At 38.8% G+C, this 20,880-nt stretch overlaps 1 protein-coding gene across 2 annotated transcripts in view; it reads left to right on the forward strand.

Moving 5' to 3' along the window:
• Window positions 1–3,035: 3,035 nt before the first annotated feature.
• LOC123628297 (NACHT, LRR and PYD domains-containing protein 12-like) overlaps window positions 3,036–20,880 on the forward strand; it is a 35,959-nt gene continuing 18,114 nt past the window's right edge. The window contains exons 1-5 of one of the 2 annotated variants that reach the window (XM_045537928.1): window positions 3,036–3,105; window positions 4,827–4,893; window positions 14,515–14,602; window positions 15,757–15,801; window positions 18,227–19,886. In XM_045537928.1, coding sequence (XP_045393884.1) covers window positions 14,533–14,602; window positions 15,757–15,801; window positions 18,227–19,886 — 1,775 coding nt within the window. In that variant the 5' untranslated portion in view covers window positions 3,036–3,105; window positions 4,827–4,893; window positions 14,515–14,532. Of the gene's footprint in view, window positions 3,106–4,826; window positions 4,894–8,861; window positions 8,971–14,514; window positions 14,603–15,756; window positions 15,802–18,226; window positions 19,887–20,880 lie in introns of those variants that run through there. The other variant, XM_045537929.1, reaches the window with a different exon arrangement.

The following is a 20,880-nucleotide window of genomic DNA, read 5'->3' on the forward strand; positions in this document are numbered from 1 at the left end:
CTAGTCAATCAAGAGCTTATGACTACTTGTTACAATCCTAGGACTCTTCTCATTTTTGTGGGGTGATATTAAGACGAAAAAAATTCCTAACATTTATAATGAGGTACCCAGTTCAATAATTCTTCCCAAATAGTTTTAGATCTATGAACTCAATGAGTTACTAGGGGTAGTTAAAAAAGGGAGCATTTACTGGAATGAGAGTAGAGTGAGAGTAGAAACTCTTACCAGGACCAAGCATGGAGACTTCTACACAGTAGATGCTTAGTAAATGCTGCTTGAATAAAATTAGAACCTGGTAAGCAGAATGACAAGCAGGCAACCTTGTACATTGTGAGGTTCGAGGTTAGGTGCGCTTACAGCTACCACTTGTCAAATCCCCCTCAGACAGATATTCCTGGTCCAGCATTCCCATGACTGCTTCTTGCCATTGTTCTTTAAAACTAGGCTCCTTCAAAGGGCACAATTAGAAGAATTAATAAATTAACCATCAGTAATGTGCTAATGGAGGAGTACGGGCAAAATTCATACTCCTACCAAATCCTTCCTTTACCTCTTCTCAGAAAACAAGAAATGTTAACAAGGACCTTCTAGAGAAAATGTTTTTGTTGTCTAACCTGGGGGTGACAAAGTGGGGAGAGCAAACTTCAGACTTTCAGATTTAAAAGGGTCTGCCGACAATGCTCTGGTAGGCTTGTAGGGGACATATTTTGGGCCAAGAGGAGTCTTTCAAATAATGATATATTGATGTCAACTCTATTTTCTATAGGGCTGGTCTTATACACAGAATGCAAAAAGGATCTGCTACTCCTCCACCCAGATTGAAAGTCCCAGAAAATGGAATTTGGGCTGATTATCCCTTTGATGTACAGTGGCAGGAAAAAGCCATGATCTACCTTTTTTTTTTTTTTTTGTCCAGCTCCACTCCCTCAGTGATAAGGGAGGATGCTGTGATATCCCATAAATGCAAAATTCACAGCAAGCAGCCGTCAAACACACAAGGCAAGGCCAAGTCTGAGGCCTGACTGATGCAACAAGTAAAGATACAATGAATCACCTTTAGTTTCAGTTTATTATTCACAGAGCGAAAGAAAAAGCAGTCAAAGGTTCCAGCTCCTAGTGGTCCTTGTCCTAAACAAAAAGGATGACATTGAAACAGAAGGGGCCAGAACACTTCCATGTGAGTTGTGGGGTATCCAATTGCTAAGAAGCCAATTCTAGACAGCAGCTAAGTAGCTTTATAGTCCAGTTCTATTCTGAGGGAAGTGGGTCAGGAAGCCTTGTACCTTATCAGAACCAGGGAGGTGGGAGGCTGTGAAAAACTGTCTCATGACAGCCTCACAGGGAGATGATGAGGCAAGTAGGCAATGATGTTGAAGCAGCTCCTCTCAGACCTCCTATTCTCTTGTGCTCTGGAAGGATCACAGGCATTCTGACAAGACTCAGATTAGCTGTGGTTCAAGCCTTTGCCTAACGGACCACTGTGGATATTGCCAGGTAGCTAGGGTGCCAGAGGGGAGCCATTCTCCAACAGAGGCTAGTTGAAGGTCCAGGTAACTTCCCCAGGGGGAAGCAAAAGGAAGTCAAGTCAGGGTCTATTGAGGAACCTCCTCTCTCCTTCCTCTCTACTGACTTTTCATTCATATCCTTTTGTTCTCAGTCTCTTTGGGCTTGGAGGTGGGGATGGAGCAGGGATTACGGGAATAATTAGGATATACAATAAATTCAGGCTCCAAAAGATTCAGTACCAAGGCCAGAGAACCAAGGTCCAAATCCTTTGCTATCTTGGGCTCTTAGTTTTTCACTAAAGTGTATGAGTAATTTCTAAGATCCCTTCTAGCCCTAACAGTATCAATTTCCATAAATGCAAATTTAGTAACTCTAGTGACAGAAGCCTAATCTGCATACCTACCCCAAGAATGTTGGGACATCAGGGCAGATCATCAGGAATCCTATGACTGGGATAGAAAAGTGGGTGACATTGCTGGTTACTTTAGGACCATCATCTGATTCCCTTTAGGATGACTATCCTCTCCCGTACATACTTCACTTGGACCTCCCCTGCCAATCTCCCCCACTTATATTTGCCACCATAACTTTTGAAATTTCCACTTCAGCTCTCTCCTCCCATCCTGCTTTACTCACTAACTGTACAAAATGCAAATACTGCTCTAGCTAACCATGCCTGAGTTTCAAATTTCAGGTCAGCTGTCAGACAGTCTTCCATGTGTCCATGTAAATAATTGCCAAAGACATTCCATTTTCCAAGGGCAGAGCAGGTCACTCGATACAGCAACCAAAAAGGGTTCTGTGTGCTACCTTCCACAATCATGGACTTTCCCCCCAGACTCCCACAAATACACTCCTTACGGGGCAGAGGAGAGGGTCTTGGTATAGTCACCACTCCAAGTTATCATTCAATCATTCATTTACTCATTCATTCAACAGATAATTTATTGATAGTTTCTTTGGGTCAGGTGCTAAAGTTCAGTGATGAATAAGAAACATAGTCCTTGCACTCATGAGACTCATAACCTAGAGGAGTAACAGATGATCAACGAACACTTTTCTAATCATAGGAGCTATCATTGATTGATTGTTTACACTATGCTGAGCAATTGAGATGCAGTGACTCATTTAGCAGCAACCCTATAAGGTAAAGACTATTACTGGCTCCCTAGAACATGAAGAGTTAATCCCTGCATCCATGCCCAAACCAGCAGATTCCTAGATGCCTGGTGAGCTGCTAGCAAGGATCTTAGCCATGGCTCCCTTTGGCGCAAGGTGAACAAGTTTAGGCCCAGCACTGAGGAAATGACCTAGTCCAGCGGCTCCTGAAATCAGGGTTAACCAGGAAGGACTTCCAGGTCGTCGCTAGACACCCTCAAAACTGCCCCCCGGCGCGGTTTTCACATCCCTTTTTTTTCTCCCCTTTCCCTCCCGCCCCCCAGTCGTTCCCCCCCACCCCGCCCCGTTTCTAGCCCAGCCCCTCCTTCTGGGCCGCCTCCTGTCTGAGTCATTTCCCCTTCCCCGCCTCAAAGACCTTGACTCTCGGAATCCCTACCCCGCCGGGAGGAAGTAGAAGGGCAAACTGGCTTTGGGAATCAGGTGAGCGCTTTCCCCAGCGAGGATAAGAAACGCCTCCCTGCTCCCCACCCGCACCCCACGCCCCGGATTCGGAGGGACGGGAAATTGAGGGAGTTCCCTCAGGCCGAGCTCTCGGCGTCCCTGTTGTCTTCAGGCAGGCCCTGGTGGCCGAGCGTGAGAGGTGCCACACCCCGCCCGGTGTCTCCTGGGATATAAGGAGGGAAGCGGCGGCCAAGTCAGATGAGTGTGTGGGGCTGCCGCGGGGCTCAGGCTGGTTGAGCTCGGCGCGCTGGGGAGGGACCTCCTGCTGCGAAGCTGGGGGCGTGGGAGGGCCGGCCCCCCAAACCAGCCATTGAGCGGGGAGAGGGGAAAAAGCTCCCAAGGATGTGGAAGTGCGTGCATGTGCAAGAGGGCTGGTACGTGTAGTGAGGGGGGACGCGCGTGTACGAAGGAGTGTAGAGAGGGGAGTATGTGGGCAGGCGCATGTGTGCAGGAACGCGTGTGTGTGGATGTGGGGGGGGGAAATGCATGTGGTGACTTACAAGGTGCCGATGTGGGCGTGTCCGGGTGGTGACGGAGGCAGCCTGTATGGACGTGTGCCCGTGGGAGTGTGCGAGTGGGGATTTATGTGCGTGTGCGTGGGGTGAGTGCGTGCGTGGGGGTTCTGCGTGGGGGTACGTGCGCGTAGGCGTGCGTGGGGGGGAGGGGAGAAAGGAAAGGAAGTCTGGCTGACGGTGGGACGCTGGAGCTACACTGCATGTGTGTGCAGCCGAGGTAAAGGTGTCAGGGAATCCCTTGCTGCCAGAGCTTAAAGCCATGATTGATTTTTAACCTCGTTTTTTGAGGTGGGCTGGTGGATGGACGTGGACCCACTGAAAATGTGAGGAAAACTATTGACCATTTCCTTAACAAGAAATGCCCATGGTTTGCATATAGGCATAGAGGATTTGTGGACCCACAGATGGCCATCCGTAGATCCCAGATTATGATTTAAATGAAAGAGAAGACCCAAATAGGTTACTCTGATATCTGTCATTGTCTTTTGATTCTGTGAGAGAAGAAATAGAACAGGTGACCGAGCCGTTGCCTAATCTTTCTGTGGGCTTAGGGTGGCTTTGAGGCTAGGTTTGCTGCTTCTGTGGGACACAGTGCCTGCAAGAGTTTTTTTGGGGGGGGTATGATAAATCACTCCCCAGAGTAAGATTGCAGAAGGGTGCCTCATGGCCTTTAGGGTAAAGGCCAGCCTCTCCCTGAGCCCATCCTCACCGATCTCACCAGCCTCAGGTCTTGGTGGTCAGCTCCTAGATAAGGTTGTAGTGCAGAGATTTGTAATGCTTAGATTTGTAATGCTTTCTCGTGTGACTTTTTTCCCCCAAGGGTCTTGACAGCCTGTAGGTAGGGTGGGGAATCTAAGATTCGGACTTAGCTGGGAAAGTGACCAGAAGGAGACCAGCAGATTTGGGTTCCGATCCCATCTTTACCATTAACTAGAACTGTGTGACATTACGAATTTTCTTAATCTTTTCGGACCTCACTATACTTACTTCTAAAATGGATGGGGTAGCTCACAGGGTAGCTGGAGGTGTGAATAAGACTATAATAAATTTCAAGCACATGGGAAGTCTTTAATAAGTGGTAGCTTACCTAGAAATATGTGTGTGTGTATTTTCAGAGAAGTTAAAGTAAAAATTTTCTTCTGAAAGAATGTTTCAGATTACTGATTTATTTTTGGTTTTTTCTAGGCACACCTAGTCGTGCTATCCTGAGCCAAAGCCCACTGAATTCATCTTGTAAAGTCATACACCAGAAGTAAGTGGGACTTTATTTTGAATTACGGGCAATGCTTGGGTAGACAATGACTCGTTCACCATCAACTCTCACCTGGATTGCTGCCTTGCTCTCCAAGCCTTCACACTTGCCTGCCTCACTCTTTTTCACTCCCATGTTGCAGTCAGAGCTGTCTTTCCCTCTGAGAGGCAAAGATAACCTACTGGTTTGGAGTACGGACCTTGGAGTCAGACATATCTCCTTCATATCCCAATTGCACCCTGATCCTTTATTTTCCAGCTGTGTGACCTGGCACAAGTTACTTCACCGCTTTAAGAATCCTTTTCCTTATCTTTTGAGAAATGTCTATTCAGATCCTTTGCCCGTTTTTAAATTGGATTATTCGAGTTTTTCCTATTCAATTGTTGGAGCTCCTTATATATTCTAGTTATTAATCCCTTGTCAAATGCGTAGTTTGTAAATATATTCTCCCATTTTGTGGGTTGTCTCTTCACTTTGTTAATTGTTTCCTTTGTTGTGCAGAAGGTTTTCAGCTTGATGTGATCCCATTTGTCCAATTTTGCTTTGGTTGCCTGTGCTTTGTGGGTATTATTCAAGAAGTCCTTGCCCAGACCAACATCCTGAAGTGTTTCCCCAATGTTTTCTTTTAGAAGTATCATAGTTTCAGGTCTTAGATTTAAGTCTTTAATCCATTTTGATTTGATTTTTGTATATGGTAAGAGATAAGGGTCTAGTTTCATTCTTCTGCCTGTGGATATCTAGTTTTCCCAGCATTTATTGAAGAGTCTGTCCTTTCCCTACTGTATGTTCTTGGCACCTTTGTCGAAGATAAGATAACTATAGATGTATAGATGTGTGGATTTATTTCTGAATTCTCTATTCTGTTCCATTGGTCTGTGTGTCTGTTTTTATGCCAGTACCATGCTGTTTGGGTTACTACAGGTCTGCAGGATAATTTGAAATCAAGTAATGTGATTCCTCCAATTTTGGTCTTTTGCTCAGGATGGCTTTGGCTATTCTGGGTCCTCTGTGGTTTTATATAAATTTTAGGATTATTTTTTCTATTTCTGTGAAGAATGTCATTGGTATTTTAATGGGAATTGCATTGAATCTGTAGATTGCTTTGGGTATTATGGACATTTTAACAATATTGATTCTTCTAATCCATGGGCATGGAATATATTTCCATTTTTTTGTGTCCTCTTCAATTTCTTTCATCAGTGTTTTATAGTTTTCATTATAGAGATCTTTCACTTCTTTGGTTTATTCCTTGGTTTTTTATTTTATTTGTAGCTATTATAAATGGGATTACTTTCTTGGTTTCTTTTTCAGATTGTTGACTGTTGGCATATAGAAATTCTACTGATTTTTCTATGTTGATTTTGTATACTGTAACTTTACTGAATTTATCAGTTCAGTAAAAGAGGACAATGGTTATATCAACCTCAAAGGTTTTGTGAGGCATTGCAGAGGTAATGCATGTAAAGCAGCTCATAGTAACTGCTCAATAAATGGTAGATTAAAAATGGTAAGAGCAGTGAAGCTTTTAGTAACAAAGTGGTTGAAGTGATGCACCATGGCACCTAGAGAATAGGAAGTGAAGCCATGAGGTGATAATGAGCTGGAGAATGAGAGAAATCAAAGGATGGGAGATCTTGATGAGAATGAGGAGTGGATATTCTAAGTACCAAGAAGTAAGAGGGATAGGAGGTTCTAGCCAGAGACTGGGCTAGTGGAATTCAGGAATTCTAAAGTGGAGCAGCTCCAGTGTTTATTTGATGGTTTAGGACACTAATGGCTAGAAACAGCATGTGAAGTGGCAGGTAGTCAGAGGTTGTTGAAGTAAAGGAGATCAAAGGACAGTGGGGCTAGCATGTTGGGTGTGCTATCAACAGACATTGATGTTGCTTATATGATGGCAGAGGTTGAAATGGAGAAGAAAATAGAACCAGTGCTAAAGCCAAGATCCATCCTGATTAATGGGAAACAGTCATTTATTTCACAAATATTCACTGAGCTCTTACTAGATGTCAGGATATAACAAGACAGCAAGAGGCCAAGTGTTAACATATATGAGTAATCCTACCTACAACTAGAAAGCTGCAAAGTGTGTTAAGAGCTATGAAGGAAAAGTAAGCATTCTGTACGTGCTTATGAACGGGGGGATCTGACCCTGTCTGGAATGTCAGGGAAGGCTTCCCTGAAGAAGTGATGAGAACTGGATAAATTGGGGTAGATGGAGGTGGATAATGGGTGGGTGGAAGAAGTGTGCTAGGTAGAGGAGACAGCATGTACAAAGACCTGAAGCTAGAGCATGTATAATGATTTGAAGAATTGAAAGATGTTGCCTATGGTTAGAGCATGCTAAATGATGCTCTAGTCTAGCCGTAGGAGAGTTAATGTGAGGTGAGGCTGGATGACAGGTTCTCTTAAGTATTTTGGGCTTTATACTAGGAGCAATGGGAATATTCCTATTAATGGGTTTTGATTGGGTGAATGATGTCATCAGCTTTCTCAGTATTTGTGTGTTTGTTTCTTAAGTAATAACTATACACTTATTATAAAAAAGACAACACAAAAGTATATAGGGTAAATTGTGAAAGGCCAATTTGTGTGTGTTAGTGTGTATATGTCTATGTGTATATGTGCACACACTCACACACGTATATAATATGCACATGTATAATATGTAAACACATAATAGATGTATACATATATAATATATTAAAATGATACATACCATTTTATCACTTTAAAAAATTTTAAATATACAATAGTCATATTTCCATTTCCATATATAGAGATCCACCTCATTCTTAAGGGTTACATAGTATTCCATGTTATGGATGCATCATGACTTATTTAACTGTTGTCCTATTGATGGACGTTTAATTTGTCGCTAATTGCATATTAATTTTGCAATGTGCCATTTTACAAAATTTTCTTTTTTTCTCTAATATTATATTTTAGATTTTATTCTTAAAATTACACAAGGAATGCATGAGGAATTACATGAGGAATACATGAATGTAGGAGCAGAACTGTGAGCTGGCTGTTTCCTTGATGCTGAACGGGTATGGATGAAGGAAAGCCGAGTTCGACCTGACGGAAAGCCGTCTGGTCAGCAGCCTGAGAGGTTGAAGTAAACAGCCATGTCTCCAGTGACTGCAGTCATGTAGGAGGTCTGGGAATGTTCTTTGAACAGACCATTCTCAAAATATAGAGACTGGGGAGTAGACGGCCATCTGTTTCCTGCCCTTGAGTTCCTTCATTCCATCTTGAGTTGTACGAATAAAAGCAATATGCACACCAAGGACTGGGCTTTTTGCTCTTAGAAGCATCGAGTCCCCCGTGCCCACTTGTCCTGATAATTGGCTACTTTGTCTTCATTTCAGCAGAGCCGCTTGGTTTGGGGTTCCCTGTGCTGAGCTGGACTCAGCACATGAATATTTTCTTATAAAATTATGAAAATATAGAAATGTATAACAATGAGAGTGAATGCTTACATAGGCCTTCTCTGCCCAGCATCATTCTAAATGCTTTAAATAGATTAGTTCATTTACTCCATGAGATAGGTACTGTTATATTTTCCACTTTACAGATGGGGATACTGAGGCACAAAGAGGTCAGGTAACTTGCATGAGATCTTACAGCTAGTAATTGTTGGAGCTGTGTTCTTAATCACCTCATTATCCTCCTTCACCTCTATCCCAACCCAATACCCCACCCCAAATTTAACAACTGTTCTTAATTTCATTTGCAACTTTATCTACCTATATATAAACGCATGCAAAATATGTAGTTTTGTTTTGTTTGTTGGTTTGCTTTTTACATAATAGATTATTTCTGTGTTATCCTGCAGCTAGCTTTTTCCACTTAACAGTGTGTCTTTGACTTTTTTCTTGTTTTTATTTTTTAATTACTTAATAATATATAAGCATATTTTCATGATAAAAGATCAAAACATGATATGTAGGTGCTATGATGTATCATTATACACAGGTATAGACAGAGTAAATCTTGCAACTTGCCTTTCCTGCTCCCTCTCTGCCATCCCACAAAAACAACAACAACAAACAGCCAATTGTTCATCGTTTGGTATGTATCCTTACAGTCCCCTTTTCATGCATTTTGTGTGAATAAATAAGTACTCATACATATATATAATTTTAGCATAACTGGACTCATTCATATTATTATGCAGCCTTTTAATTATTCCTTATTTATTGATTTATTATGCACATGATAACATGAATACATTTTTCTTTTGAAAGATTAGGACATTACAGGGAAGTCTAAAATCCCCTTTGATCATCATTGATTTCCTTCCCACCTCCTCCATTCCTACTCACTGTTTGACATAACTTTTAAAATTTTTTTGCAAACATTTTACACACATGCACTTGCATATGGGGAATATATGATCTTATTTAGTGGTTTTAAAAAATGTCAATTGTATCATGGTATGTATATTGTTCTGCTACTTGCTACTTTCACCCAACATTATTTCTGAGAGCTTTTCATGTTAATAAATATAAATCTAGCTTGTTCTTCTTCACTGTTGCATAGTATTTTACAGAATAAATAGACTGAATTTCCCCATTCACATGGTTATCCCCAAATTTCTGCTAATATGAAACCTGCTGCAATGAATATTTTTCTACATTCCTCCCTCTTTATTTTCTCCACTGACTTTTAAATGCTACCTTTAATCAATATAGATCCTTATGGATATGTAGGTTTGTTTCAGGATTCTCTGTTTGGTTGTACTGATCCATTTACTTATACCTGCATCTCTACCACACTGTTTTAATTTCTACATTTTTAATAATATGTTTTATGATACTTTTCTTCAATTTTTTTGTTATTCTTACATATTTACTATTTTATGTGGATTTTAAAATCAGATTGTCATGTCTACGTAGAATCTTATTGGTGTTTTTGTTGGCATTGCATTGAGTTTACAGATTTAACTGGGGAGAATTGGCATCTTTACATTAACAAATCTACCTTTATATGAATAAATGTGATAGGGCTCTCCATTTATCCAAATTTTTAAGTCCTTTAGCAATGTTTCATAATTTTTTCCATAAATGTCTTGAACATACCTTGTTTAATTTAATGTCTGGATACTTTATGGTTTTTGTTGCTACTATGGATAAGATTTTTCTTTCATTTTATAATTATTAAAGGTGTATAAGAAAGTTGTTGATTTTTGTTTGTGATCTTATCTCCAGCAACTTTACTAAATTCTCTTTTTATTCTAATAGTTTTCTCATTGATTCTATTGGATTTCCTTGGTAGGAAAACAGATTATGTGCAAATATTGATAGTTTTATCTCTTTGTCTTCAGCCTGTATATCATATGTATTTTTCTTGTCTCAATGCATTGTCTAGGACCTCCAGTATAAGATTGAGTAGTAGCAATGATATCAGATATTTTTATCTTATCCCTCCTTTTAATGGGAATGCTTCTAAAATTTTATCATTAAGCATTAGGTTTACTGTGGGTTTCTGGCAGTTACCCTTTATTAAGTGAAATAAGTTCTCTTTAATTTTTACTCTTTTGAGGCTTTTTAAAAACACAAATGGGTGTGAAATTTTATCAGTTGCTTTTTCACCTCTAAGTTGGACATACTGTTTTTTTCCCTTTACATTGTTAATGCATTAAAGTACATTAATAGCTTTAAAAAACTTTCTATTATGAAAATTTCCAAATATATACAACAGTAGAGTATACAATAAACCCCTACATACCCATAACTCAGCTTCAGTAGCCATCAACATTTTGCCGTACTTGTTTCAACTATCCTCTTTCCGTCTTTTGTGCTGAAATATTTTAGGCTAATCATGAATATCATGTGATTTCACTCTTAAATATTTCAGTATGCATAACAAAAGAATTATAGCAAAAAGAATATCTTACATAATTACAAAACCATTATCACACTAATACTCAGTGAATAATCAGATTTTTCTGATTATCTAAAAAATGTTTTTACCATTAAGGTTTGTTGGAATCAGCATCCAACTGAGGTCAACTTATTGTATTAGGCTATGTCTCTTTAGTTTCATTTAAATTTTTAAATTTTTTTCATGTATAAAGAAGGTAATATTTAATAAACAATAACATTTGAGATTTTATCTGGTTTAAAAATACACCACAGATTACATATGCTTTTATGAGTATTTGAAAAAGGAGTTTGAAAAGCAAATAAAACCTCATACTCAACTTGTTGGACCTACTTAAAATGTAGATAATATGGATCCTTTAACAAGTACATTATTCATTTAAACTTTTTAAAAGCTAAAACCAAACAGTACCTCCTCCCTTTTATTTTCATGCCATTGACATTGAAGAAACCTGCCATTTGTCCTGTAGACTGTCCCACATTATGGATTTGACTGATTACTTCCTTGAGGTGTTTTACTTGTTTCTATATTGTCCATATTTCCTGTAGACTGGAAGTTAGATCTAAAAGCTTGATTACACTCAGGTTTTTAAAAATTATTATTTGGCAAGAATATTTCATGGTGATACTATGTATTTCCTTTTACATGATGCATGGTTGTCTCACTTCTAGTAATATTAAAAGTGGATTGATGTGGTGACAATCTGATCCCTCCATTGTAAAGTTCTCCATCATCCTTTTACCTAATGACTTTACCATTCTTTTGATAACTGTTATCTGAAAAAATTATTTCATTAGGGTTTCAAAGTAATGATTTTCTAATTCCATCATTTTTTCGGCATTCATTAGCTAGAATTGCTCTATAAAAAGAAGTATCTCTCATTTACTAGGGCTGTTTAGTAAGCCTAAAATACAGTTCCTACAGGGAAGACAGGATAAACGCTTAACTTTTTCCCTTTAATTGACAATTTTCCAAGTAAGGGTTTAGTGCCCTGTTCCACATTGACAGATCTGTAAATGTTAAACCTTCTTTGCATCCCTAGGATTAACCTATTGGAGTATGATATATCTTTTTTTAATCTACTGCAGGATTTGAGTGACTAATATTTTATTTACCATGTTTGTATCTGTGTTCATAAGTGAAATTGCCTATAGCATTGAGCCTCAATCTCAGGCTAAACCATCCCTCTAGGAGGCATTTGGAAATATCTGGAGGTGCTTTTGGTTGTCACAGTTTGTTGGGTATGTGTGTAGGAGGAGGAGTCCTCCTAATATCATTTAGTAAATGGGAACTAGGGATACTAAATGAAGAATTGTCTCAAACAAAATGCCATTAGCACTCCTGTGAAATATACTGGCCTGTAGTTTTCTTGCACTTGTCCAATTTTGGTATCAAGGTTATACATTTTTATATCAAGGCTCACAAGTGAGGTGGGCCTGTAATTTTCTTTCCCTTTACTTTCTATTTTGGTATCAAGATTATACCAGGCTTATAGCTATGTGGTATAATTTCTCTTTTTTTTCTTTGCAATGGAAAAATTGATATAAAGTCTGATTAATCTGTTCCTAGGTGATTTGGTCAAACTCATCCACAAAACTTTTGGGGTTGGTGACTCTTGAGGTAGACTGTTATCATTTTACATTCTTCTGTGATTAATTGGTCTATTTAAGTTTTCTATTTCTTAGGCTAATTTTTGTTACTTATTTTCCTGGAAATTATCCATTTCACTTAGATTTTCAAAATTATTGGTGTAAAAGTTATACATAGTATTTTAAAAATAATTTTTAATCTCTTCTGTCTGTAGTTTGGTCCCCTTTCATTTTTATGTTAATTTGTGCCTTTATTTTTGAAATCATATTTGCCAAAAATTTGCCTATTTTTATTGGTATTTTCAAAGAACAATTAATATTATTTTCTTTTATTGATCTGCTCTATTGTTTTATCATTGCCTTCTATTTTGGTAATTATTGATTTTATCTTAATTATTTTTATTTTTTGATCTAGCTTTTAAGTTAAAAAGCTCTTTTACATTCAATTTTTCTAAATTTCTAATAAATACTTGTAAGGTTATAAACTTCCCTGTCACCACATCCCACAGGGATTTTTTTCCCTCAGTATTTTATTATGATAGTTTTTAAACGTATAGACGTGTTCAGTGAATATACATATATGCAACACTTTCTATAGTTTTTAATATTTTGCTATATTTGCTTTACCACATGTCTGTTCCTCCATCAATCCATCTTATTTTTGATGCATTCAGATTGTTTTTTTTAGAGACATGGTCACACTTTGTTGCCCAGGCTGGAGTGCAGTGGCACAATCACAGCTCACTGCAGCATTGAACTCCTGGGCACAAGTGATCCTCCTGCCTAAGCCTCCTGAGTAGCTAGGACTACAGGCACAGACCACCACGCCTGGCTAATATTTTTTTCTTATGTTTTGTAGAGATGGGCTCTCACTACATTGCCTAGGCTGGTCTTAAACTCCTAGCCTCAAGCGATCCTCCCCCCTCAGCTTCCCAAAAGGTTGGGATTACAGGTGTGAGCCACCATGACTGGCCATAAGTCTTTTTTATGTTAACCATTCTGGTGGTGTGAAGTGGTACCTTGTTGCAGTTTTTATTTGCATCTCCCTAGTGACTAATGATGTCATCTTTTCATGTGCTATTGAGCATCTTTTCATATGCTACTTACCATTTCTATATCTTCTTTTGTGAAAGATCTCTTCAAATATTTGCTTCTTTTTAAATTTTGGTAAAATATATATAACATAAAATTTGACATTTTAGCCATTGTTAAGTGTAGAGTTCAGTGGCATTAAGTAAATCCACATTGTTGTACAACTATCGCCACCATCTATTTCCAGAACTTTTTCATCTTCCCAAACTGAACCTCTATAACCATAAAGCAATTACTCCCTATTACTCTTTTCCCCCAGCCCCTGGTAATCACTATTCTACTTTTTGTCTGTATGAATTTGACTGTTCTAGATAACTCATATAAGTGGAATCATACAGTATTTGTCCTTTTGTGTCTGGCTTATTTCGCTTAGCATAGTGTCTTCAAAGTTCATCCATGTTGTAGCATAGGTCAGAAGGTGATTCTAATATGCAGCTAGGAATGAGAATCACTGATCTTACAATGTTAAACCTGGAAAGAAACCTGGTCTAACATTCCCTGAGCCCTTTTGAAAATAGTAAAACATCCAGAAAGGAGAAGAATTTTACTCAGGGTCCATAGGTAGATAGAAGTAGAACTATGGCCTAGGTCTCCTGACTCTTCAGGACTCTTCTCTTATTCCACGGTAGTCCAATTTGTAGGCTTAGAATTTTCTCTTTATTGATGGCACCAAAAATATCTTGGGGAAGTACATAGTCATTCTTACTTCCCTTGACTACAAACATTAGAGGTATACTACCTAAATCCTGTCCTTCCCTTAGTAACCCGATTCAGAGCCCAGTTTGACATTCTCATATTTTTACCTTTCAAAGCTTTATAGGCATTCTATCCTCTTTTAGGTTTTTTTCTCTTCAAGTTGAAGACTGTTAGTTTTGGTCTGTCTTCATGTGATTTCCCCCCAGTCTCACCCTAGATGTCTACTTGGTTATTGGGTGTTCTGTCTTCCCCAAACTCTGTAATGCCTTGAATGTAGAGTCTTTCTTGAGTTACTTTTTCACTCTGAGCTTCCACTAGGCCTTATAGTCATCATTTCTGTTTTGGATTACAGTCTTCTTGATTTGCCAGGATGAGCAATCAGAAGAAAAGAAAAGATATGGAACCTGCTTGTACCTGGAGTTTATTATCTGAAAAGAGAGGTGAGTAACTGAATGAAGTAACAGAGGGCATACTCTAGGTAAGTCTATTCATTCTCTTTCTCCTACTTCTTCTCCTCATAGCCTTCAGAATTCTTCTGAATCTTTAAAATTTTGTTTGATGTGTATATGTGTGTACATGTTAAGATAGAACATGGATACAGTATTTACCTATAAATCTCTTGAAACCATCTCCATAATTTTTGTTGCCCAAAATTAGAGAAAAGGAAGACAGAAAGGAAAAGATTCAACTGTGGTTTTTGTTGCTTTCCATAATCCCCCAAACCTTTGTAATTGCAAAAGAGCTTCTCCCTTTGATGTAACCATAGTTTTTCATAGGAGATAGCACAAAAGAACAAAGAATGAAGATTGATGGAGTCCTTCCTCTTGTGGCTGATTCCTGAACTCCAAGGAATGTTCAGTTGTGGGGAATAGATGCCAGTTATCAATAGACCATTCACTTGCCTGCCCATTTCTGTGACATTCTAGTGTCTGCCTTTCTAGACTTTCCTTCCTCCCAACCACCTGTTATCATCCGTCTAGTCACATTTTCTCCCCAACTATAAATCTCACTCTTGCTTTTGAAGATGTGCAAGTAGTAAAAAAACTATAGGAATGTGGAGTTGTGTGTGTGCTTGTATATTTTATTTATATACCTATATGTATAAGTGTTTGGATTTAGTGTGGGTGTATGTATTTGAATATAGCTCATTGTATATATCTGTCAAACTAATATGCAGCAATGCCTTGTTCTTTCCCATTTACAAGTTAGGCTCAAAAGAAGCCTCAATGGAAGCCTCAACAGAAGCAACTGACTAATATCCAATGGAAAGCAAAATGCCAGAAAATAGTCACTTCATATAATGCATCTTTAAGTTCATGACTAAAATTTTCCTTACCGATCATATAAATTAAAATGTACACTCCCTAAATATATGTGTAAGGAAAGTTCTTATATTTTACCTTATGTTGGACATTAGCTATAAAATACCTTTGTGGGTAAGTTAGAAAAGATGTTGAGGTGACTTACTTTCTTTGTTGTATTTCTGTTTGGGGAACAGCATGAATGACTATAGCAGTGTCGTTCTGTATATTTCAGGTTTGGGTATGAGGGTATATTTGTGCTACTCCTAACCCCAACTCTTTTCTTCGCACAGTTACCTCAAGTTCTCTGGCTTCATTTTCATGGAGGGAGCTTACAGGTAGATGTCTTTTCTACTTTCCTGTCATTTTTCGTTTTGGGAATAGTATCTCCCACACACCCAACTACTCATCCCCACTCCTCTCCCATTTACCCCCCTTATTCATTGGAGCAACAGTCAGTGGGTTTTTTTTTTTTTTTTGCAATATCTATGAAGCTCCAAACTGTCATAACAGATAGGACTTCTATATCATATAGGATATATTCAAATAGGTGTTCAAATACTGGGAGGACCACTAATGGTGGTGGTCAAGAGCCAGATGAGATATTTATGCCTAGAAAAGACCAATTCTTTTCTGGAATTATCTAGATCAGGGCCAGCAAACTATAGCTAGTGGGTCAAATCTAGCCAAGTGCCTATTTGTGTAAATAAAGTTTTATTGGAACACTGCTATTTATATATTGTGTATGGCTACTTTCACACCAAGGTGGCATAATTAACTACAACAGAGACTGAAAGGCCTAAACTACTTATGAAAATTTGCAAAAAATGTTTGCCAACCCTTACCTAGATCAGCGTTCCCAAAACTGAGTTCTACAGAACAGTTTTCCAGGAATTAATAACTTTGCTGTTAGAAAAGTATTCTGTAGTCATTTAAGACCAGAAAATGTTAGATAAAACAAAGTTAAACAAACTTTTTTTTAATTGTGGGAGAGGTAAAGAACCTTTCATATGCTAACCTTTCATATACTAACATAAGAGCCTTTCACGTGCTAATATGCATTGAGAAACTCTAAGAGACTAGAGGGTACATTCACCTCAGTTTATTTGACCATAGAACACCTTTTAAACAGCTCTCCTATTAATATATTGCAGAATAGTCTTCTAAGGAACACTGATTTGGGAAACGCTGGTTTAAACATTCACTTAACAGAAGTTTGAACTTGATGACTGACTCTTTGGGTTATTTTTTCTAGTTACAGAAGGTGAAAAGCTACCTAGTATTTAAGCATATAAACCTCAGACAAATCTGTATCTAAATTAAGGCTCTTTTACTTAGTAGCATCTGACAAATTATCTAATGCTATAAGTAGCACTGGTTACATAACTTGGCGAGGTGCAGTGCAAAATGAAAATGGTGGGACCCCTTGTTCAAATATTAAGAATTTCAAGACAGCAAAGCAGAGCATTAAACCAAACATAGGTACTTCTGAACATGGGGACCTGTGTAACTGCACAAATTGCACACTCATGAAGCTGGCCTTGGTAGTTGAGTTTCAGTTTGCTCAACTATAAAGTGTGGATAATACCTACTTTGTGGGATTATTGTGGGAATTATATAAGAGATGTATGTAAAGGGTCTATGCAGTATCTGGCACAGAATGGGTGATAATAAATGATTTGTTTTTAACTCAAAAGCATTTATGGCCATATTCAATAAATATTTATTGTCTACTATGTGCTGGGCATTGTGCTAGGTACTCAGGGTACTATGGTGAAGGTAACAGATAATGCGCCGTCTTCATGTAGATCATTGTATAGCAGAAAACGCAAACAATGAAAAAGTAAACAAATAAGACAATTATAAATTGCTATAAACCAGAAAATAGGGTGCTGGTAAGGGTAATATTAGAATCTGCTTTAAATTGGGTGACCAGGCAAATCCTCTTCTAGGAAGTAATATTTAAGTTGAGATCAGAAGGATGAGAAGGAGCTCTCCGTGGGAAGAGCAGGAGGAAGAACATTCCAGGTAGAGAGAATAGCTAGTGTAAAGACCCTGAAGTAGGAGAGAACATGGCGAGAACGTGGCATTTGTGAGAAACTAAAAGTAGGTCAATTGGGCTTTAGAATAAGGAGTGAGAAAGAAAATGATATAGGGGAGGGGCAGTAGATAGGGCCCACATCATGGAACACCTTGTAGGATGAGGTAAGGATTTTGGATTTTACACCAAGTGCAATTGAAAAACTTGAAGGATTTTGGGCAGGGCAGTGACATGATCTAGTCGATATTTGTAGGAGATTGCTTTGGCTGCTCCGTGGAGAGGAACCAGAAGATGGTCAAGAGTAGATGAGTAGGAGGCTACTTCAGCAGTCCTGGAAAGAATTGGTAGTGCCTTGGACTTGGGTGTTATTTGAGGATATAGTGATAAATAAATGGATTTTAGGCTTATTTTGGAAATGTAAAATGATAGGACTTGCAAATTGATTAGATATAGAGGATTGAAGGAAAAAAAGAAATGAAGAATGACTCCTAACACTTTTCTGAGCAACTGGATGGCACCATTTAACTGAGATGAAATGCCTGGGGAGGGTTGTTTTGGGGGGCAGAGGAGTGTAGAAATCAAGAACTTAGGTTTAGATATGTGAAATTTGAGGAGCCTTTGAGACATCTAAGTGGAGATGGTGGTGGTGGTGGTATTAGAGTTGTTGTTTGTATTGTTATCTAGGATTCTGTGATTACTAACTCTTGGTGTCACCACATTAGATTACCGGGAAGTATTCAGAAAACATCTAAAAGAAAAATACCTAAAAATAGGAGTTGATAAATGTTATCACCATGGCAAGCATATAGAGTCACGATTGCTTCTTGTAAAAGAACATGGTATATCAGAAAAGACACCATGTGGAATTCCTCAACAAGATCATTTTATTGAGATGGAACACGTATTTGATCCTGATGAAGAGGGCTCCAGCTCATCCCGAACTGTGGTGCTTCAGGGATGTGCTGGGATTGGGAAAACAGCCGTGGTGCACAAGTTCATGTTTGACTGGGCAGCAGGAATGGTTACCCCAGGCAGATTTGACTATCTCATCTACGTCAACTGCAGAGAAATAAGCCATATTGCTAACCTTAGTGCTGCTGACCTGATCACTAACACCTTTCAAGATATAAATGGACCAATCTTGGACATTATTCTTATATATCCAGAGAAGCTTCTGTTCATTCTCGATGGATTTCCTGAGCTGCAGTACCCTGTGGGTGACCGAGAAGAGGATCTTAGCGCTCACCCCCAAGAGAGGAAGCCAGTAGAGAGCCTCTTGTGCAGTTTTGTGAGGAAGAAACTGTTCCCTGAATCCTCTCTCCTGATAACTGCCCGGCCTACAGCCATGAAGAAGCTCCACTCTCTGTTAAAACAACCTATCCAGGCAGAGATCTTATGGTTTACAGATGCTGAAAAGAAAGCATATTTCTTGAGTCAGTTTTCAGGTGCTAATGTAGCAATGAAAGTCTTTTATGGTCTGCGAGAAAATGAAGGCCTTGACATTATGTCTTCTCTTCCCATCGTCTCCTGGATGATATGCAGTGTTCTGCAGTCACAAGGAGATGGTGACAGGACTTTTCTGAGGTCACTTCAGACCATGACTGATGTATATCTGTTCTACTTTTCCAAGTGCCTCAAAACCCTTACAGGCATTTCAGTGTGGAAAGGACAAAGTTGCCTGTGGGGCCTTTGCTCTTTGGCTGCAGAAGGACTGCAGAACCATCGGGTTCTGTTTGCAGTCAGTGACCTCAGAAGACATGGGATAGGAGTATATGACAGCAACTGTGCTTTTCTCAATCACTTTTTGAAAAAAGCTGAAGGAGATGTCAATGTCTATACTTTCCTTCACTTCAGTTTCCAAGAGTTCTTGACTGCTGTGTTCTATGCCCTGAAGAATGACAATAGCTGGATGTTTTTTGATCAAGTGGGGAAAACATGGCAAGAAATATTCCAACAATATGGAAAAGGTTTTTCATCACTAATGATACAGTTCTTATTTGGTCTCTTACATAAAGGAAAAGGAAAGGCTGTGGAAACTACTTTTGGAAGAAAAGTCTCTCCCGGTCTTCGAGAAGAGTTACTAAAATGGACTGAGAGAGAAATAAAAGATAAATCTTCTAGGTTACAGATTGAGCCAGTGGATTTGTTTCACTGTTTGTATGAGATTCAGGAAGAAGAATATTCAAAAAAGATAATTGATGATTTACAGTCAGTTATACTGCTTCAACCTACCTATACAAAAATGGACATTCTGGCCATGTCCTTCTGTGTAAAAAGCAGTCACAGTCACCTATCAGTGTCTTTGAAGTGTCAGCACCTGCCTGGATTTGAAGAGGAAGAGCCAGCCTCAGCATTTGTACCACCAGCCTTGACACTTAATGAGTGAGTATATCCATGTTTTTCCTTCAGCTTCTGGGCTTCACAGACAATGGGGCTACTTATTTATTTTGTGTATTCAGGCACGTGATCATTTCTAGCATTGTCAATAAAAGAAATAAAAGTGAGAAACAAGCATCTTAACTGTGTATATTTTATGTCAATCAGTACAATGAGGATTTATTGAATATCTATTATGTACCAGGCACTGTACTAGCCACTGTGTGTCTTCATTGTCACCCAGTGGATGTGTTTTATAATTATAAAGTGTTTTGGGCATGTAAGGTCATCAAGATTATCATTGACTCTGCTGTTTTAGTGTATATGACCATTCTGGAAAAGATTGTAAACCTAACATTGGATTGATTGTCACTCTCCTCTACATATACTTCATCACTAAGGCCTCAAAAAGCTTCACATTAGTAAGGGGCAGAGCTACACTCTGTGTATCTTGCTGTAAAGCCTGGGCTCTTTCCACCAGAACTTGCAACTTCACAGAGGGTCAAAAGCTAAAGTTCAAAGAGGCTTAAGTAAACCACTTTTATAGTATGGACTCTATACTATAAAATACAATTTTATTGACTTATTGACTAAAGCAGCAAAGAAAACTTATACCTGTGTTATCTGGAAAATGCCTTAAGTCTATTCTCAATAATTAGTTTTGCCTCTCCCATAGTTCTGGGGCCAGCTGATGAGTAGGAGACCTTGAGGATAGGAGAGTGAGCAAAAGGTTCTACTTGAGAAAGGAGTTAAACCAAGTCTTTTTTCAAAAAAAAAATATTTATTTATTTATTTTTAGAAACAGGGTCTTGCTCTGTCACCCAGGCTGGAGTGCAATGGTATGATCATAGCTCACTATAACCTCAAACTCCTGGGTTCAAGCAACCCTCTCACCTGGGCCTCCCAGACTGCTGAGGTTACAGGCTTGAGCCACCGCACCAGGCCTAACCCAAGTATTACCTCTTATAGTTGTATTTCCTTAGTGGGCAATAGCATAGAG

This window comes from Lemur catta, chromosome X (assembly GCF_020740605.2).
Source record: "Lemur catta isolate mLemCat1 chromosome X, mLemCat1.pri, whole genome shotgun sequence".
Taxonomy (NCBI): Eukaryota; Metazoa; Chordata; class Mammalia; order Primates; family Lemuridae; genus Lemur; species Lemur catta.